The sequence below is a fragment of the Hippoglossus hippoglossus genome, chromosome 23, assembly GCF_009819705.1.
Source record: "Hippoglossus hippoglossus isolate fHipHip1 chromosome 23, fHipHip1.pri, whole genome shotgun sequence".
Lineage (NCBI taxonomy): Eukaryota > Metazoa > Chordata > Actinopteri > Pleuronectiformes > Pleuronectidae > Hippoglossus > Hippoglossus hippoglossus.
In genome coordinates this window covers 14,120,038-14,138,737 of record NC_047173.1, presented here as the reverse complement: position 1 = coordinate 14,138,737, position 18,700 = coordinate 14,120,038, and the positions used below count along the sequence as shown (strand labels likewise).

Sequence of the window (18,700 nt, the reverse complement as noted above, 5' to 3'; positions counted from 1 at the left end):
ACGGGAAACAAGAGCAAGGACATGCTGATGTGACCCAAGTATTACAGGTTCAAGTCAGGCTGCAATTGCATAACATGCATAGCAACTGCTTGACCACCTGGATAACCCATTGACCAATGGGCTGTTAGTAATGGAGAGATCGCCACTTTTAATTGAATATGATGAACAGTGTCTTGAAACGCCAGTTAGTGCGACTGGGACACATCCTCAGTGATGAACCCAGAAGACAAGAAACGTCCACACACCGTACGGACATTGCTCAGTGCAGGGACTTCCCTGCAAAGCCCCTGCAGCCCAGACCTCAAGGTGCTTGCAGCGGGCGACCAGCTCTAAATTTAGATTTCCCTCGCTTGCGCTCGAGGGCCTCCTCTAACCAGACTTCCCAGGGAACACTGGGTTCCAACATGACAGCTTAAATAAAACTGTGATTTAAAATAAATCTGTGATGACTTTAGTGGCTGGATGTCGCAGCTTGTTAAGTCTCTCTTTCCCAACATGTGGTGTTAACACTGGTGGGACATATTTTTCTTTTTGTCCAAAAATACAATGAAAAGAGCAAAACAAACAATGTGTGTTGCCAAAAGCCTCAGTTTAATTCTTCATGGAGCTCAACCCACACTGCTGCACTGTGACATGTTCCTGCAGCATGATGAACGTGGGCTCTGCGGTTCGGTCCCACGTCGTCCTGCTGCTGTAAATACTCACACACACAGAGTCTCATCCTTAAAATAGACGATGGATGAACATTTTAATTTGAGACGTAGCGACAGCTCGGTCACTGAAAACATCTTCGGAGGGACACGGTTAACGCTGCACTTATCAGCTTTCAGATATGAGGTGACTTGATATCACAGGCCGCTCACATCTCCACAGTTCTCGTCCTGTAATGATTAATAAAGCAGGATTTAATCAGTGAGAAAACTGAAGCTCTAATTTCACATTAATTGCACTGAAAACTCTCGAGATTGCACTGTTTCTTCTACAAGCTCCTTCACCTTTGAGTCTGCACACTGGGACGACACGTCTCCTCCTGTGAACTCCGGCCTCCTCCGTCCTCATTATTACCTCTCTCACACACACACACACACACACACACACACACACACACACACACACACACTGTTCTCACCAATCCACTTCTTCCCACTCTCTTTCACCTTCTCTGTCAATTTCTGCTCACCAAAGGCTACTGTCTGACTCATGCCTGGCCTCTTCTGTGGCCCTTACTTCCGTCCTAATTGTCTGGCTCCCACTGGCACTTTGCGAGGCGTCAGACTCGGCTCTCTGCTCCGAGCTCACACTTCCTCCTGCACCCAACTCCCCACATTGGACTATTTTCTCCCGTCGTAAAAAATAACTATTCGTGTCAGTCAGCGGCGTGAAGCGATACTACGCGTACGTACGTGACTGTTTAAAGCGACAAATCTCACTGAATCTTTATTCCGGTATTAACTGTAACGTCAGTTACAGTTAATATTTCCAACTGTTAAACTACAGCAAACCGCAGCTCTGCTTCTCGATGAGCCTTCAAAACCGCAACATCAGGTTTGATCTAGAAGCTGCTCTCAGCCTGGATTGTCACGGTGCTGCATTTTAATGATGTGTTGTTTTTTTATCGTGTTTGCTTCTCGATTCTTCTCGAGACGATGAGACTCGGCTCCAGCTCGTCCAATTTTTAAAAGATCGGAGAAGAAAAACAGCTCCCGCCTGTCAAATTAATTGTTTTCTTTGCACGTTTAAAATTAGCTTTGGATTCTATTGAAGAAAATGATTTTTTTGTGGAGAAACAACATCAAGAGAAAGAGAGAGGAGAAATCTTAAATTACCTTCATCTGTAGAAGAGAAAACATTGTGACTGACAGACGGGATTTGATCTCTGAAAATGTGTTTGTGAGGAGACGTGGAAAACAACCAAGTTCATTTACTCAACTTAAGTACAACTAACAGGTACTTTACTTGATTGTTCTACTTCACAACGTATCAGACGGGAAATATTGAGCTTTTTACTCAACTACATCAATTTGACATCTGTAGTTTAAGAGTGTACATAAAAAACAACTATAAAAAGATCTGGATCTGCTCCAAAATTTAATGTCTTCTTCTTCTTCCGCCAAAATTGCATGGAAATCGGTTCAGTAGTTTCTGTGTTATCCTGAAAGTAATAATACACCTGTCACAGGGTCCTACTTTCTGCCTTAAGAGTACTTTTACTTTTGATACACCAATGATATTTGTACATTCTGTTATTCACAGTTATAATTGTTATCATATCCGACCACGTTACTTATTCCACCTCCCTCCCCCTCCAGGTGAGCCCTGTCCGGAGAACGGCCGCAGCCCCGGCTCGGTCTCCACGCAGCACAGCTCCCCGCGCAGCGACTTCACGTACGGCAACAGCACCGGCACCAACCCGGCGCCCAACACCTGCGTGGGCAACGCGGCCTCTTCGGACGGGACGTCGACTCCCAGCGCTCAACCCAGTGACGTCATCATCAACAGAAAGGAGAGCGAGGGCTTCGGCTTCGTCATCATCAGCTCGCTGAACCGTCCCGAGGCGACCGCCGCTAACAGTGAGTCCTGTGATTGTTTCCGTGCGGTTTGATGGAGGGAAGTAGATTCTCGTGCGTCATCAGTCATCATCTCTACACTGTTTAACCTCGGGGGCTAAACCTCACGTGAACCCTCTCAGACACATCTAAGATGACAAGTAATCTTTATTTAGTGTCATGATAAACCTCAGTATAAGAGGAGGTCACGACTCATTAAATAGTGAAGCACCTCTCTTTTTATCTCCTGAATTATGCACACCCGCCCACGACACGTCAGTCACACACATCTCTGCTGCTGCCGAGCATCAGTGCATCGCCCACACACATGGGAGAAAAAAAAACCTGGATACCTTACATAAGCCTGGGGTGAATCGTAAAACCAGAGAGACAGAGACATACTCAGTCAGTCAGGGAGCGAGCGAGCGAGCGCTGTGTGAGCACACACAAGTGTAATCCGCCAATCTGCTGCAGAGAGCGCGTCCTCACCTGCAGCGTGTTGCGTTCGATTCCCCCCCCCCGACAGCTGTGCCCCACAAAATTGGCCGCATCATCGAGGGAAGCCCGGCCGACCGCTGCGGGAAGCTGAAGGTGGGAGACAGGATCCTGGCGGTGAACAGCCAGTCCATCGTCAACATGCCACACGCCGACATCGTCAAGCTGATCAAGGATGCAGGCCTCAGCGTCACCCTGAGGATCATACCACAGGAAGGTGAGAGAGCACGTGCACACACACACACACACACACACACACACACACACACACACACACACACACACACACACACACACACACACAGAGGTGTTACAGAGGAGGATCTGAAACTGCAGGACTTTGCGTTGACAGTGATTTATGACAGTAATTGAACTGGCTCGGTTAAATCAAAGTTGTAATATAAGTTTTGCAAAATCTGATTCTTTTTAGATTAACTGTCACTTACATTCACTTATATTGTTTTCTTTAGGTCTCACTTCAAATCTCCAATTCATATAAACTTAATATAAATAAAACAATTAACAGTGACAGTATAGATTAAAATGCATAACATATTTATTTGATTAAATGAGAATGACGGCTCGTTTGCGTCTGTATGCTTTGCCAGTCGTGGACATTTATGACCTCAGTCTTTAGAGCTACATTAAAGGAACCCCATGGAGATTTTGACCACTAGGGGCACTAGTGAGCAAAGCTTTTATTGGTAGGTCAACAGTGTTTGTATTGTGAGCAGCTCAACCAACAAGACTCGTACAAAGATGGACCACATGACAGCTTCCCAGAAGTGAAGCCAAACCGTCTCAATCGCCACCTGCTGGCTGGCTGCTGTATAGGTCATAAATCCTGCCATCTCCATGTTAGTGGATGGGACATGGACCAAATTACAAAGTTTTCTTAGAGATGGTTTGTGTCACTTTAGGTAGGTGATACCATGGCTCCTAATACGCCAAAATGACAGCGTTCATATTCAGGATTTTTTGGCTTCACTTTTGGGTTGTGGGAGGAAGTGGAGACACGTCATCCATCTTTATTTACAGTCTATGATCAACTTGGCTTTACAGTTGTTTTACAGCAGTTATGAGCTTGTTGTTATGTCTCCAGGTTGCGAAACAAATCCAATAACGTAGGTTTTACCTTTTTTTAAATGGTTGAAAAAAGGATGACGATACTTGTGATATGATTTTTCTTTTTTTAATTCTCATCCCAGAGATCAGCAACCCTCCATCGGCGCACAGCTCGGAGAAGCAGAGCCCCATGGCGCAGCAGCACAGCCCTAAGATGCAGCCCAGCATCGTGGCCTCCGAGCCCAGCCCAGCAGCCACGGAACTCAACCCCTCCGTCAGCCAACCCAACCCGGTGCCCCATCAGAGCCCTGTGACCCAGCTGCCCGCCCCTCCGCCGCCGACCTACATCCACGAGAGCAGGTGAGACGCAGGTTCACCAGGAGGCCGGGTTACAGAGCGCGACACCTCCAACAGTTATACAGAAACCTGTCTCATCCTGGTGCTGCGTTAAAGTGTCATGTTTTGATTTGCTGACACAGGGAAGCTTTTTTATAGACTCGCCCTCTATCTGTCTCTGGGGCAGAACACAGTCGAGGGAGTCACTTTCCTCCCTCTGCCTCCATTCTCTCTCACCTTTCTTCACTTTTTCATTCTTGTCGATCCCTTGCTGCAGTTCTTTCCCCGATCTTTCCCCTCTTTCTCGAACTTATAATGTCTTTTTCATTCTCCCTCTCTCGCCGTCTCCCTCCAGTTTGTTGTATAACATCACTTAACTCTTAAGGCGCTAAATTATTTACCGAAATTGCTTCTTTTATTGAGATCTGTTGAATATTTTACAAAGAAGTGCAGGTGTCCAGAATCCACAGTGTCATTGTCTTTTCCCTCTGCTTCAGACAATGAACGAGTCTCTCTGGTATCAGTGACTGCTGTATCCCACACACGGGCGCTGCCATGTTGTGCTTTTGACTTCATTTGGTCACAGTATCATGCCCTCGACCAATCACGAGCCTATCTCAGCTGTCAATCATGACGATTTTTTATTTACTAGAAAAACTAACACTGGAACAGACGAAAAAAATCTTTGAGATAAATGTATTTGACATACAACTTATTACTTTGGTCCATGTCCCGTCCACTAACATGGAGAAGGCAGGGTGGATGATCTATACTGCTGCCAGCCACCAGGGGGAGATCAAGATGACTTGGCTTTAGTTTTGAAGATGGTTAAGTCTAGTTTGATGGTTTTCAATCTGACTGCTAAAACAAGCCGACTCTGTCCCGGTGACCCAGCAGCACGAGAGTTAACTATGACAGGTGTAGGAATCCTCATAGACGTTCCTCTGATCCTCTGATAGTTACAGGTCAGAAGTGAAAGCGAGGCAGGACGTCAAACCGGACATCCGACAGCCGCCGTTCACGGATTACCGACAGCCGCCGGTGGACTACCGGCACCCGCCTGTGGCCGACTACCGGCAGCCGCCCACGCTGGACTACAGACACCCGCCGCTGCTCGACTACAGACAGCTCGCCGCCGACACCAGGCAGTACATGCCTGATTACAGAATGCCACCAGTTCAGGTAAGGATGCTGGTTCTCCTGTAGGGCCGCAGAGGAATTGAGTTTTTTCCACAAGCAGGAACCAACACTGTATTTCTGAGACCAATCAATTGATACTTAAAGGAGCACTGGTCAATGTTTTTACAGTAACAATAGTGTGTTGTGGTAAATGTCTATGAAGCGTTTTATCAAATACACTTGTCAGCGCTCTCTGCTGGACAAACAATGTAATCATTATATTGTTTCAAACTTATTTTCTGTATGTTCTTACTGCAATGTTGTATTTCCACATTTATGCCAATAGATTCTGAGCTAAGCTGAGATCTGCCGATGTCTCAGTCCGCCTCTGCTCTGCTCATAATTTATACAGCACAAAATGTTTGTACCCAGTTCAAGGCTTTTCAATGTACTGCCTATAATGAAGTTGCTGCATTCCAAAAACTGCCATAAATTTTCATAGCGAATGCAAGTTTTTATTTGAGACTGATTTTATTCACGTCCTCATTGTTTTTTGCAGCTATTTCAATGTATTCAAAGTTCTGACTGCCAGCTTCCTTCTGATTAATCATATACATATGTCTCATCGTGTCTCAGCTCACACAGGACTTCGACTTCTTCACGGTGGAGCTGGACAAAAGTGTGAAGGGCTTCGGTTTCAGCATCCGTGGGGGGCGGGAGTACAAGATGGACCTGTTTGTCCTACGACTGGCGGAGGACGGACCGGCCATCCGCAACGGGAGGATGAGGGTGGGTTTTGATGACGTGATTTATTTTTAAGAAAGCCTCTATCACCCCCCTTTTTAGAGGTTAAGCTGCTTTCTATCTTTGTGGATTACATGGCAGACGCTCACTGTAATTGTCTGATGTTATCAAAGCTGCGAGAGCAACTTCTCACTGCCGCTTAAGAAACAATCTGCCAGAATAGCTCAGAGAGGGTTTGTCCTTTTGTGGTTTTTCAGAAGTTTGTCTCCTCCCAGAAGTTCCTAAAACTCAGTGCGTTTAGTAACAGATAATATTCAGAAAGATAAAGAAAGATAACGTGCTTAAGTGGGACGACTTCATCTACTTTGATGTTTGCAGATCTGCACAATTCTCTGTCTCCAGATGAAGTTGCGACTGTGTTTGGTGAAAGAACAGACACAGGACGTACTAAAAATGCAAAAGAGAATCAAACAAAGCGCAAGACTCCACTTCTACATCCCCCTCATTTCCTCCATGTGCTTTGCTGCCAGAAACATAAACTATAAATTCCACAGTAGCTTTTCTCTACTTGTCGATGCCGGTTCAATCCTGCAGCCGACACATCGCTGTCGGTCTTCTGCTTCCTTCTTCTCTTACTTGTATGTTCCCCGATCTTTATGTCTCCGGCTCCGATAGCTTAAGTCTGCTCAACATTCCTTATCTGTAATGAACCTGTACAAGATAATGTGTGGGAAATGCCCCCGGGGGAGATATTAGTTCACCTCCTCAGTGGAGTAGTCGATGGAGTACACTGAGCCCAGATGCAGGAGGAAGAAGAGGAGGAGGAGGAGGGGGAGGTGGGAATCTATCTTCAGCTTCACTTCAAGTCAGAAAAGAAGCTGCCAAGACGTCTGAAGAAACAGTAAAAATTCTCAAAGTCCTAAATCCTACTCAAAGTAAAAGTAGTAAAAGTAAAAACATATAACATACTTGAGGAAAAAAAACTGAAAGAACATTTGTAAGTTTTGTAAAATATGCACTCGTATGTTATTTTGAAAAATCTAAATTTCACAAGTAAATCTTTCAAATAGATAAAGCGCACAACTCCACCAAGGACCAACAATTCCTCCTGTAGCTTTTGCGAAATCCTGCTGACTGACAAACGCAAACAAAAACATAATTTCCTTGGCGGAGGTGATAAAGTACTAGTACTATATTTACTGTAGTACTCGTACTATATTTTCCCTAGAAATGTTGAGTGTTTGAAAGTACAAGGTTGTAAAGGAGTAAATGTACATAGCTGCTTTCGATGAACGGCCCGACAGGAGCCGCCTGCTGCTCAGATACAGAAACTCCACTGAGTCTGGAGCAGATTCCAGAGAACAAGGTGCTGCGAACACTTTGATCCCTCCTCCGACATCCCTCTGTGTGTGTGGGGGGGGATCAGTCTGTATTTAACTTAAGTACATGTGAGACGCTGGTTAGAAAGCACCTGACACGTCTGTCACTTTGGATCTGAGCGCCGCTGCGACGCGTATTAAGGTGCAGAAAGCCCAAAAAACCCACTTGTGCTGCGACTCCCTGCCGTCGCTCTGACATTTTGAGTTCAGGCCAAATCGTTTCTCCTCAACCGGCTCAACAGGTTCTTTGTCACATCTTCAAAAGAAATGTAATTTGGCCCGAGCCGCCGTAAACTAATCACAGAAGGGGAGCACTAACGGTTTCTAACAAGCTCCAAGTGCCAGACTGGATCGTTTTAAGGAGATTGTATGAAGTGATTGGTTGTTGCACATCATCGTTGAGTAGATCTAATTACCCCCTCTAAGCTTTAAGAAGGGAGCAGCCTCCCCCCGCTCCACATTCACACGTCGTCCATCCAACTTTATTAAAGATGAAAATGGAGGCTCGCTCTCCTCGGCTGTTACGAGGTGAGGATTAATGAGGGAGCCGTCTTCCCTCCCACCTCTGTACAGACCACTGTAACGACACCTAATGACTCCCCCTGTCTCGACTCCAGTCCGCTCCTGACTTTCAAATTAGCCCAACCATTACCGCAGGACTTCTCCATTTGTTAGCGTAATTGGAACGTTTTGTCCCGTTACCCATGAATCCTCCACCACCACCCACCCCCCCGTCTTGAGAGCGTCTGGAGGGAGGGTTGACACTTGACCCGTCCTCGTGTACGTCCGGTAGCGTCCACGGGAAAAAGGAGAAACTCTCCAGTTGATGTTTACATTTGCAGCTAACTGTGCGGGTTATTAGAATTCATCAGGGCGTCTTAATATGTTTCTTAGCAGCTCCACAGAAAGGGATTCGCCATAATTCCATTCAAATGACATGTCGGAATTACCGCTGAAGTTAATTACAACTGACGGCAGCTCCTGACGGGTAATGCTTATTAATGCTCGCAGAGGCTCACGGGAAAGCCAATGAATTATGGATCCATATTGATCTTTATAAATCACTGTCATCCGCAATAAAAGAAGCTTGTTAATTTTCTATTTGGTACGTGCCGCGCTCGTCTTCAGACCTGCTCCGTCGTAATTGGCTCGGTCCTCGGTTCCTTAAACAGCTTCATTAATTTGCTCATCTCACTGGTGGCCCTGTGTACGTCCCCAAGAGGCTCGTGCAAAAAGATGGCAGCTAATATAGATGTAATGTTATTAATTGGGTGTTTCTGTCAGTCACACCCTGCTCAAATAAGTCGGGCGACAGTTTAAAGGACCAGTGGTGGCTTGGATTTAAGAGGATTTATCAGCAGAAGTGAAATAATATTCATTACGATGTTTTTATTAGATGATAATCCCCTGAAACTAAGAATCACTCTGTTTTTGTTACCATGGAATGAGCCATTTATATCTACATCATGAGTGGGGGGTTTCTACAGAAGCCCAGAGTGGACAAACCAAACACTTTCCTTGTTTTTACGTTACCTGAAATCTACCATAGACCCTACAAACCCCCTAAAATTATATATTGGGCTATGCCCATAATGAGGCCGCAAAATGTTATTTTAGAAATTTGATTGAAGACTAGAACGTCCATCATATATAATAAGTTCCTTGCGGTGGGGTTCCCTTGTGCACGGGGACTGCAAAATCCCTAGAAACGCTCCTGTTCCTCCCACAGGTATCAGGTGCGGGTCAGTCAAGTTCTTCCAAACTCAGAAAAACGTCATCTTTATCCATCTCATCCTGCCGAAACTGTGAAAACAGCTCCGTCAAACAGTTTCCACAAAGTTAGACAAAACTAAAAAGGTCTAAAACTGTCACCTGCCTACTTACATCCAGGTCGGGGATCAAATCATTGAGATCAATGGCGAGAGCACCCGGGACATGACCCACGCCCGAGCCATCGAGCTGATCAAGTCCGGAGGTCGGCGTGTCCGTCTTCTCCTAAAGAGGGGGACAGGGCAGGTCCCAGAGTACGGTTAGTACCAGACACTTTCAGCAACTTTCTTTGTCCTGACGATCATGTCTTTTAACTCTAAGATGAATCACTGTCTTTCTAATATCACTCTATAATAACATTATTCTAGCATGTACCTGATCTTTTATACACTCATTGTATTCTGTGTCTAATTCTATGTCTTTTCTATCTGGACTAACACTCGTTTATCTTCTGTCCATTTCAGTGATCTATCACTAATTGATTGGTCTAGGTTGTTACTTCCCCTTCTATAGGAATGGTATCTTCCAGTCTCTCCATGTGCATGAAAAGTGACAAGCATGGCTCCCCCTATTTCTTCCTAATGGGCCACTCTAAAGACACGGTTTGTGACCATCCCAACGTTTCTCTCTTCCCTTTAACCCGGGCGTTTTGTGCTGTGGTTTGTGTGTTTGTGTGTGTTGCTGTTTTGCTGTGTTGGTGTAAACAACTGTTCAAGATGCACTTTCATATCCAAACAGCTTGTTTTATGACCTTGGACGCCTCAGACGGTTGAAGACTCTTTTGCCTTTCCGCTCTCAGATTTCTCTCCAAGCTGCAGGATGTTGTAAAAATCTCCCGTCCTGACTGGAAGATAAATCAGCAGCTACCTGCAGCCCCACAGATAGAGCAAATCGAGCGTTCACCCTGAGTCAGCCGGAGGAGACGAACGTAAAATATCCCGGCCGATTATTTACCCTGTGAAATTTCCCCGTAGCTCGAATTGAGCCCGGAAGGGGACGTTTATTTGTGTGACACTGCGGGTAATAAAACTCTTAATGCGTCACTCACTCCTGTTGCAACCTCCCACTCGAGGGAAAGCCATTTTAGGCAGGAACCCGACGCCACTAAAGCCCAAAATGACACATGTTCATGAGCGATTGCCTTCGGAGTCCTTAAACACAGGAAACGCAGTTTGGTGAGGTCGTCTCCCTGCGTCTGCTCCTTTTTTTGTCAACCTCCTTCCGGCCCGAGATTAAATTTGTCTGCGTGAAGTGCTTTTGTACTATTTGCCTTGAGGAGGCCTTGAAATGTGCACACGGGGAGTCTTACTGTGGTCATCCAGGAGACACAGTGCTCCATCATCGCAAATCTTCTGTGGTGTTTCGGCAGCTCTCCAAGTACAGGCAGCGTTTTTTAACCCACACGCTCCGTTCTGCTCCGCTCTGTTCCGCGTGGGCATGATTCAGCATTTCATCACTCGTAGTTTACAGGCACTTTATTTGCATACTTGAAGGTTAAGCAAATCATCTATGGAGATTAATTAGGCCATTTAAAACATTAGCATAATAATGTTCAAGGGAGCGAGTTATTTTCGTTTCACGTTCTGGTGCTGCGCTTTTCAGGAAACGGCTAAAAGCGAAAACAAAGAGCAGTGTTTGCATAAAGGCATACGGCTGTGTGCACGTGCATGCCTGTGATTGCGTTGCCTGTCTCTGTGTTGCATTGTGTGAGGTTTTGTGTGTCTGTCTCGTGTGAGATCTGAACCTGAAGGGCACGTATTTATCAAAGTCCTTCTACTCTACATCAAATTGACACGACAGCAAACTATAGAGTGACATGAAATAATTAATCACGGCCGCACACGATGATAAATTCTGTTGGGCTCCGTTGTGTCGCCCCTGCTCCACTGAACTGAAACACAACTGAACCGTGGATATTACCCATGAGCCCCGGCTTCCTGAACACAACTGATCTGCAGTTCAGCTTCACTCAGTCAGTTCCACACGTCTCACAGGAGATCAAACCCACTCACTGAAGTTACATAGAGCAAGGACAGACGTTGAGGGTGAGGACTGGGAGTGAGAGAGGAAACGTTCTCATTTTCGAACAGATTTTTCTTTAATCGTCTGTCTGATGACTGTGGTCGATGCAAGAAGAACAGACGGATTCAATAAATCTCTACTTTAGGGGCGATGTAGCTCAAAACCAGATCATAAACTTCCCATAATGCAACTTTCATCTTCCGTTAGATGATCCCCGCCGAGTAAACATCTGTCCGACTCAGGGCCTGAAGTTTGTGATGCTGTCGATGTTACTTGATTAATTTCCTCAGACTTCAGAGGCTCCTTTAAAGCAACATAAGATATTACATATATATTTCAGATATTACAGTATCCCTGTGACTATAGATTCTCTCCTTTAACATATGGAATTAAAACCAAACATCTTCTATATGGGTGAAAACATAAGAAACAAATCAAAATAAAACTCACTGAAGACACATTCTAAGGTGAGTATTTAAAATCTGTTTGCAAGACGCCATAATCAATACATTTTAACAAAAAAGACAATGGAAAATAGCATCTGTATTTTCTAACAAACCTTTTACCAGGCTGTGACTTACAGCTGCACACGACCTCCCAGACACACAGTTAGCGTGAAGCTGGGGAACCTAATGGAGCATTGAGCAGCTGAAGAGCCAGATGTTTCCCTCGGGAGTCGCTGAAGTGCAAACTGGGATTAAAGGAGGAGCGCGTATTGGGAGTTGTGTTCATCAGGTGGACACAAACACTCCAGAGGAATCAATAACAACAGATCAACAACTTTTAATGAGGTATGTAGGTGTTAAGGTTAAAGTTAGTGTCCCAAAAAAACAGAAAGCTGTCCAGACGATTGGGTTCAGACTCTCTCTGGCGTTTTTCTTTTCACATATGAAGAACAAAGCAAGAGATTCACAACAATGGGAAAATGTCCAGGGGCTTCTGGGTATTATTTCCACTGCTGAAATCGCGTGTTTTGATTTACAACACATCGATACCAGCATCTGCTCTTATCGCCAAAAGCTCTCGTATCTCTTGGTAATGTTTTGTGAAGTCCAGCAGGGGACACACACATGGGACCAAATGGCTCTAATGTCCCTCCCCGTGCAGGACAGAAGTTCCTGTGTCCTCAGAATGACCAGGTTCCCTTGTTTCTCCCTCTCAGTCCTCTATCTAGTCTGCTCCCTCTTTATAATTGGGCCTCGCGGTGCCAGTGTAGTTAGCCCTGCCTCTGCCCCCCTGCCCAGCCCGCTGAAAGTGACCGATGGCCGGGACTCATCAGTGCAGAAGCGGAAGCTAACAGTCCGTGAGAGTGGAGGGCCGAGCTGTAGATTCACTGCAGCTGGATACACTCCTCTTCAGGCCTGAGAGAGAGAGAGAGAGAGAGAGAGAGAGAGAGAGAGAGAGAGAGAGGAGAGAGAGAGAGAGAGATAGAGAGAGAGAGAGAGAGAGGCACTTGGCCCCTGAGGTTTTTCATTCTCACTAAAGCACCACCCTATTGGGCACATCATCCATTTCATTAAACCTGTTTTCGATTTTCCGCCAAGGTTTTAGATTGGCCGAGGCTTTAAGGAGAGCAACGGGAGGCAGATTGATGTTGTCTAAAAGTAGAGTCGTCCTGTGACACGCTCTGAAGTGGGTTGTCGTGCTGCGCTGATATTTACTTTAATGCTTTTAGCTTGTAGAATAGGAATGATTGCTGTGGTGATTATTTTTTGTTTTGATTTAGTGTTTGGTTTTGGTTTTGCAGTGGCATGCATGCAAGCTTTGAACTTTAACTTGTGCATGCGCGTGTGTGTGTGTGTGTTTGCGTTGCTTTGGTATTATTGACTGTGTGTGTGGTGTTCCAGACAATGCTGCCCCATGGTAGCTCGCCCTTCAGCCTCCCCAAGCCTGTCGGAAGTAGCCCCTCCCATCGACAGCCTTTCCATGTCATCGCCTTCATCTCATCTGGCCCCGGCCCCCGACCCATCTCACCTGCTGCCTCTGGACGTCCCTCGAGACGCGGGGGCACGGGACGGCCGGACGGAGCGTTCAAAGAGCCCCCAGAAGGCCGAGCTGCTAAACCCAGATCCGATCGGCCAGGGGAGGAGAAGCGGCTTCAACCGGCGGCAGCGGCAGAGCGAAGAAAAGAGGGCGGCAGGTCCTCCCACAAGGGGCACAGGGTGCAGCCCACTACTGAGGGGGAAGGGGGCAAAGAGGGGCAGAGTGGGGAGCTCAAAGCTTCCAGGAGCACCAGAGGGGAGGTCCCAAGGAGAGACATACCGGGGAAACCAGAGAATCCAACCCACTCTCCCAGCTGCTCCAAGCTCCCACACACCAACGGAAACAGCAGAGAGGACGTGGAGCGCTACGGCGTTGGGTGGCAGCAGCAAGGTGGAGTCGGAGCAGTGCAAGCCCAGGCCCAGGGACCGCAGCCTGGAGAGAGCCGGCCCAGCCTGCCCAACAAGAGCACCAGCAGCGGCGGCGGCGGCGTAGCAGGGAGGAAGGTCACGGTCTCTCCCGGGCCCTGGAAGATCCCCGGGTCGGACAAGCTCCCAGCACGGCTGCGCACGGGCACGTCCCGCTGAGCAGATAACACCGCAGCTCCGCAGAAGACAAAGTGGCCACACTCATCTGAGCTACACCACCAACATCTGGATGACCCCACCATCCCCCCACCCTCCTGTGCTCTTTATCTCCCCCCCCCCCCTTACTCCTGTTCTGCCCATGAACCAGAGTCCAAACCACGGGGCGGGGGGGGGGGGGCCAGGGTGATCTGGACACGTGTTTTTAGAAGTTTATTTATGATACTGTACTCTAAATTATTTTGAGAAATATTTTACAACCCACCACTTAAGAACTGGTAAATCATCCAACTTTTTTGAAAAAAAAAAAAATGGAAGAGCAAGTAGAATGTGTGTGAAGTGTTGGGAGCGGGGGGGGGATCATTCTGGGAGGGGGGGGGAGTACCAGACTTTAAAAAAAACTCCTCCCTGAACATAACTTGGGGACAAACATGCAAATATAAACCAACTCGACAGGAAGTTGATTTTTTTTTATATATCTTTCCCAGTGGAGTCTAGTTTATGAAAGCAGAATGTGCAGAAGAACGGGTTTGCCTGTTTTTGACGTGAGCGAATGGAACAAAGCGCGACAGCGGAGATGATCAACAGAACTTTGCCGTACAGAGACTGTGGTGGGCCTGGATCTGTCTTGAATATTCTATCAGATGATTATAGACATAGATATATTATAATGAATATGAATATGTGGGATCATTTTTGTAAATAAGATCATCTTTAAGCGAACAGAACCTTATAGCTGAGCCGATGGAAATTCTAGTCCAGGATTAAACGATCAGAACCAGCGCGACACGGACCAGAACTCTGCTCTCAGCGAGGGTGTCGTCTCCATCCGCTGTTTTCTCGTTTCTGTGCTTAACGAACAAAGCAATCCACGGCGGTGGCGTCCGGTCGGATGCTGAGAGGAGGAGGAGGAGGAGGAGGAGGAGGAGGAGCAGGCGTGGCAGCGACACAGAGGCAGAGTGCCTTAGACTGAAAGAGTCAAAGGTTCAACTCCGAGACACTTTGGAGGGTTTGAAACAGGCTGCTATACCAACACCAACTTTACAGAACATCAACAATAAACTGTATTTTTTACGTGTGACGAGGTGAAATGCATCGTGTATGGAAATGAGTCCATTACCAGAGATATTAACGCCCCGTGTTTGTGCACGCAGTTCATTCCGGGTCACTCTACTTTTCATTACTGATTTCTTAATGAGGTCTGACACCGGTAATTTCCATGAATTATGGCTTATACAACGTGGCATAATTAAATGTCAGCTCATGCCAGAGCTCTGCACCCAAACCAAACAGAATTAGTACGATCTGATATCGAGTCTTCGAGGAGAAAGCTGCCTCACCCATCAACCTGGAACCTGAAGCAATGAAAGGCCTTGATTTTGAAAATGCAACATTTCTATTTGGGCTGAGACGAGGCCGCTGAATATGATTCATTTCCTGTGACTGTGTGTTGTTCCCTGTACGTCTTAATTTTATTATCTTCCGTTTGCATTTTTTTATACAATAACCTGACAATTGACCGCCTGCTGAACCTGTCGCCCTTTGTGTTGCTTCATTTACTCCCGTCAAGCTTTTCTTTCTTTGCACGGCACGTTTGCGGCTTCTCGATTCTTTGGGGAAACAATGGCTGCTGGATTTCAGACAACAGCCTGTCACTTCAAAGCAGCGACTGACAAAGGAGGCTTCACCCGCTCCACAAGTTTTTGGGGATCTGTCATCTCCTCCATCTTTGTGTATCAGTGTGCGGCTGATTGGTTGGAGTGGATATTTGAAGAGCAGGACAACAGCTACAAACTGAAACCATGCTTACATGAGGTAGTAAACCAGTAGGAAAGAGTTTCATCCTTTGAAACTCTTTCTACTTGTATTTCTACCACTCACTGCTGCTCAGCTATGATTGGATCCCTGTGGTGGGGGGGAAGGGGTTTAGTGAACAGTCAGCGTTGAGGTCGGCAAATCTTCTCCCATCACCTGAATCTTCTTTACTTACATGACATTTATGAGCGGTCATTTCCCCCCCCCCCCCCTTTACAAACAAGCCAGAAACAGAAAATCATTACAGCACATAATACCAGAGCAAATGTTTCCTCTGCCTCCTCCGGCTGAGAGAGGGTCCAGCGGTGTTTGGATAATGAAAGAGCGAAGGGAGAGCAGTCATTATGTTTGCCATTGTAATCCGTAATTACACGAGGACTAAGCAGACTGACTTTAAAGCACAATCGCACACAGCAGGTTTGGGGATATGAATTATTATGTCACAGAAAATCGTCAGCCAGGCACAGAAGGGCCCCCCCCCCCCCCTCAGTCACGTGGAGACTGTGGAGGGTTGTCGTCGCAAAACAAGCCCCCAGACCTCAATTTCACACTTTGTCAGACTAAAGGTAGAAAACTGTGTCATCCTGGACTGCTCCTTTATTTTCTGACCTCTTCTTTTGAAGCGAGAAACAGAAAGACGCGTGCTGCGCTGCTCTCCACGTCCGAGCCGTCTCCTTTGAACCAAACTGTCTGAGTGGTTTGCTGTGGAAAGCTGAAAGAACAAGAACAGAAGTGTGTGTGTGTGTGTGTTGGAAGAAGAAGAAGAAGAAGAAAACAACACAGGCTGCATCATAAACTCTGAAACGGCTCAGCATCACTGTGTAGTGTCATGGCAGCGTGTAGACCCCCCCCCCCCCCAAACAAATATCTCTATAAATTATGACTCCATGTACTATGGACGGTCACAAAGAGTGTAAGTGGAGCAATTATTTTATGAAATGCAACGCTATGGATATATTAACTTTTGCAAAAATCTTGTTTACCTGTAAGATATTCTGAAACGCTGTCAAAAAATAAAAGAAAATATTGACACAACACGGAAGATTCATTGAAGAGATGCTGCTGTGTGACTTATTACGGTTGCCTGGTTTTATTAAAGCACGTTACATGGGAAACACTTGAATTTAAACCCCCTTTTTTTTAATACACCAAATACACATTTTATAATGTACAGCACTGTAGTTTTAAGCAGTAATATGGACATTTTAAGAGCTTATTACTGTACAAGTATAGTTTATGTGACATTTCTGTATCAACCAATAAAGAATGATAAAGTAACACAGCTAGAATTGTTTGACATTTTGGGAAATTTGCTTTCTTGTAGGATGTTTGTATCAAGAAAGCAAATAAGGATATTTACCAAAATGACAAACTATTCCTTTTATTTTAAATATGATTACACGCATAAAGAAAATCCTTACAGTATTTTACAAAACTTTTCGCAGGTCAGTTCTTGGCCTTGTCCACTTGTTGGGTTTCTTCCAGGCAGCAGATTAAGTTTGAAAAACGTTTTCAATAAATGAAATTGATCAATATATATACAGTATACATTTAGAACTAGATCTGTGTATCTGCATAATTATGGTGTGAAGTGTAATCCTGTAGTTAGTTTGTTATGTTGTGTTGTAAATACTGAACAGGGTTTGGGACAAAGTGTTTTCAGAGCATGAATAACCTCAGACTGCTTCTTCCTCTGCAGTGTCTCTATCTGGCCACACAGCGGCCGCCTGATGGTGAAGTAGAATCCTGCAGAAAATACTTCAAAATTCCCTGATTGTATATATTACTCAAGTGTATATTTCCTGTAAATATATGTTATAACTGGTTCTTTTCTACTTTGAGGCTTGAATAGAAGATCTCAGGGGTTTACAGCCTCTGTGCACATCAGCCATGTCTCCACTGGAGGGCAGCACAGTCTAGGGTTTATAGTTTTCATTCTGCTTGGTTTCATAATTTCTGAACCTACATAAAGTTATTAGTCAGACTCTTTTAAAATTGTAAAGGGATTTTATAAATTACACAACGTCACACATTCAGTAGTAAATAGCAGAATAATACATTTGTAGCAGCTTTCAGAAAAGTCGGTCACCGGTGTTCACACATCCTCTTGCTGTGGTTTTGTGGTGCACACACATCCTGTTGGAAAACACATGAAAACACGAGGTAACACTGATTAGCATCTTTATTTATTCAAGAGTAGATTCAGCATATGAGCAAACCTCAGATTTGCATCATGTGTGTCCTCAGTATCAGCCCAGTTCTCTTTTATCTGATCCTGTGAAGTAAACGTTGAATATACTCCATCAGGCTTAAAGAAGACATGTATGCACGTGCACAGAGAGATGAAGCTCCACAGGAGAACGACAGCACGCTCCCCTGCAGAGGCAGCGCAGGCCGGGCCGGTACCTGTACCTGTACCTGTACCTGTGCTCTCCACAGGAGCGAATCAGTCCTGAGCTGTGTGGGTCTCCACCGAGGGGCTGAGGGGCCCAGGGGCCAAGTACAGGCCTCAACACACAGAGGAAGTCAGGGCTGAAGAACCTCCTCTGACATGTTTATTAAACGGAAGTCACTCACATTTTAGAGATTGTTGGGCTCAAATGCTCAGAGATGGAGAGTTCAGATAAACACAGGGTTTTGTCTAAGCTGCACAAAAGACTGTTTACCAGTTTGACACACACACACACACACACACACACACACACACACACACACAGATGTAATTGGCAGTAGACATGACTCAGATTTTCTCAGCAGTATTTGATGGACTGCTTCACCTCCTCCGCTGATGTCTCACTGAAGAGCTTCATGTTGCAAAACAACTGCAGTGCTGAGAAAACATATA

The 18,700-nt window shown here is 45.7% G+C and overlaps 1 protein-coding gene and 1 long non-coding RNA gene across 10 annotated transcripts in view; one reads left to right on the top strand and one right to left on the bottom strand.

Moving 5' to 3' along the window:
* Positions 1 to 14,341, top strand: part of magi2a (membrane associated guanylate kinase, WW and PDZ domain containing 2a) — a 176,817-nt gene extending 162,476 nt beyond the window's left edge. For 6 of the 9 annotated variants that reach the window (XM_034578120.1, XM_034578125.1, XM_034578123.1 and 3 more), the window contains 8 exons: positions 2,310 to 2,570; positions 3,073 to 3,258; positions 4,250 to 4,466; positions 5,402 to 5,624; positions 6,198 to 6,350; positions 9,575 to 9,713; positions 9,968 to 10,056; positions 13,324 to 14,341. In XM_034578120.1, coding sequence (XP_034434011.1) covers positions 2,310 to 2,570; positions 3,073 to 3,258; positions 4,250 to 4,466; positions 5,402 to 5,624; positions 6,198 to 6,350; positions 9,575 to 9,713; positions 9,968 to 10,056; positions 13,324 to 14,043 — 1,988 coding nt within the window. In that variant the 3' untranslated portion in view covers positions 14,044 to 14,341. Of the gene's footprint in view, positions 1 to 2,309; positions 2,571 to 3,072; positions 3,259 to 4,249; positions 4,467 to 5,401; positions 5,625 to 6,197; positions 6,351 to 9,574; positions 9,714 to 9,945; positions 10,057 to 13,323 lie in introns of all 9 variants that reach the window. The other 3 variants (XM_034578128.1, XM_034578127.1, XM_034578121.1) reach the window with 2 other exon arrangements.
* On the bottom strand, positions 12,372 to 13,240 carry LOC117757223. The gene is made up of 2 exons (XR_004613062.1): positions 13,138 to 13,240; positions 12,372 to 12,594 (listed from the first exon to the last, which is right to left on the bottom strand). It is a non-coding gene; the product is annotated as an uncharacterized LOC117757223 (long non-coding RNA).
* Positions 14,342 to 18,700: the final 4,359 nt, after the last annotated feature.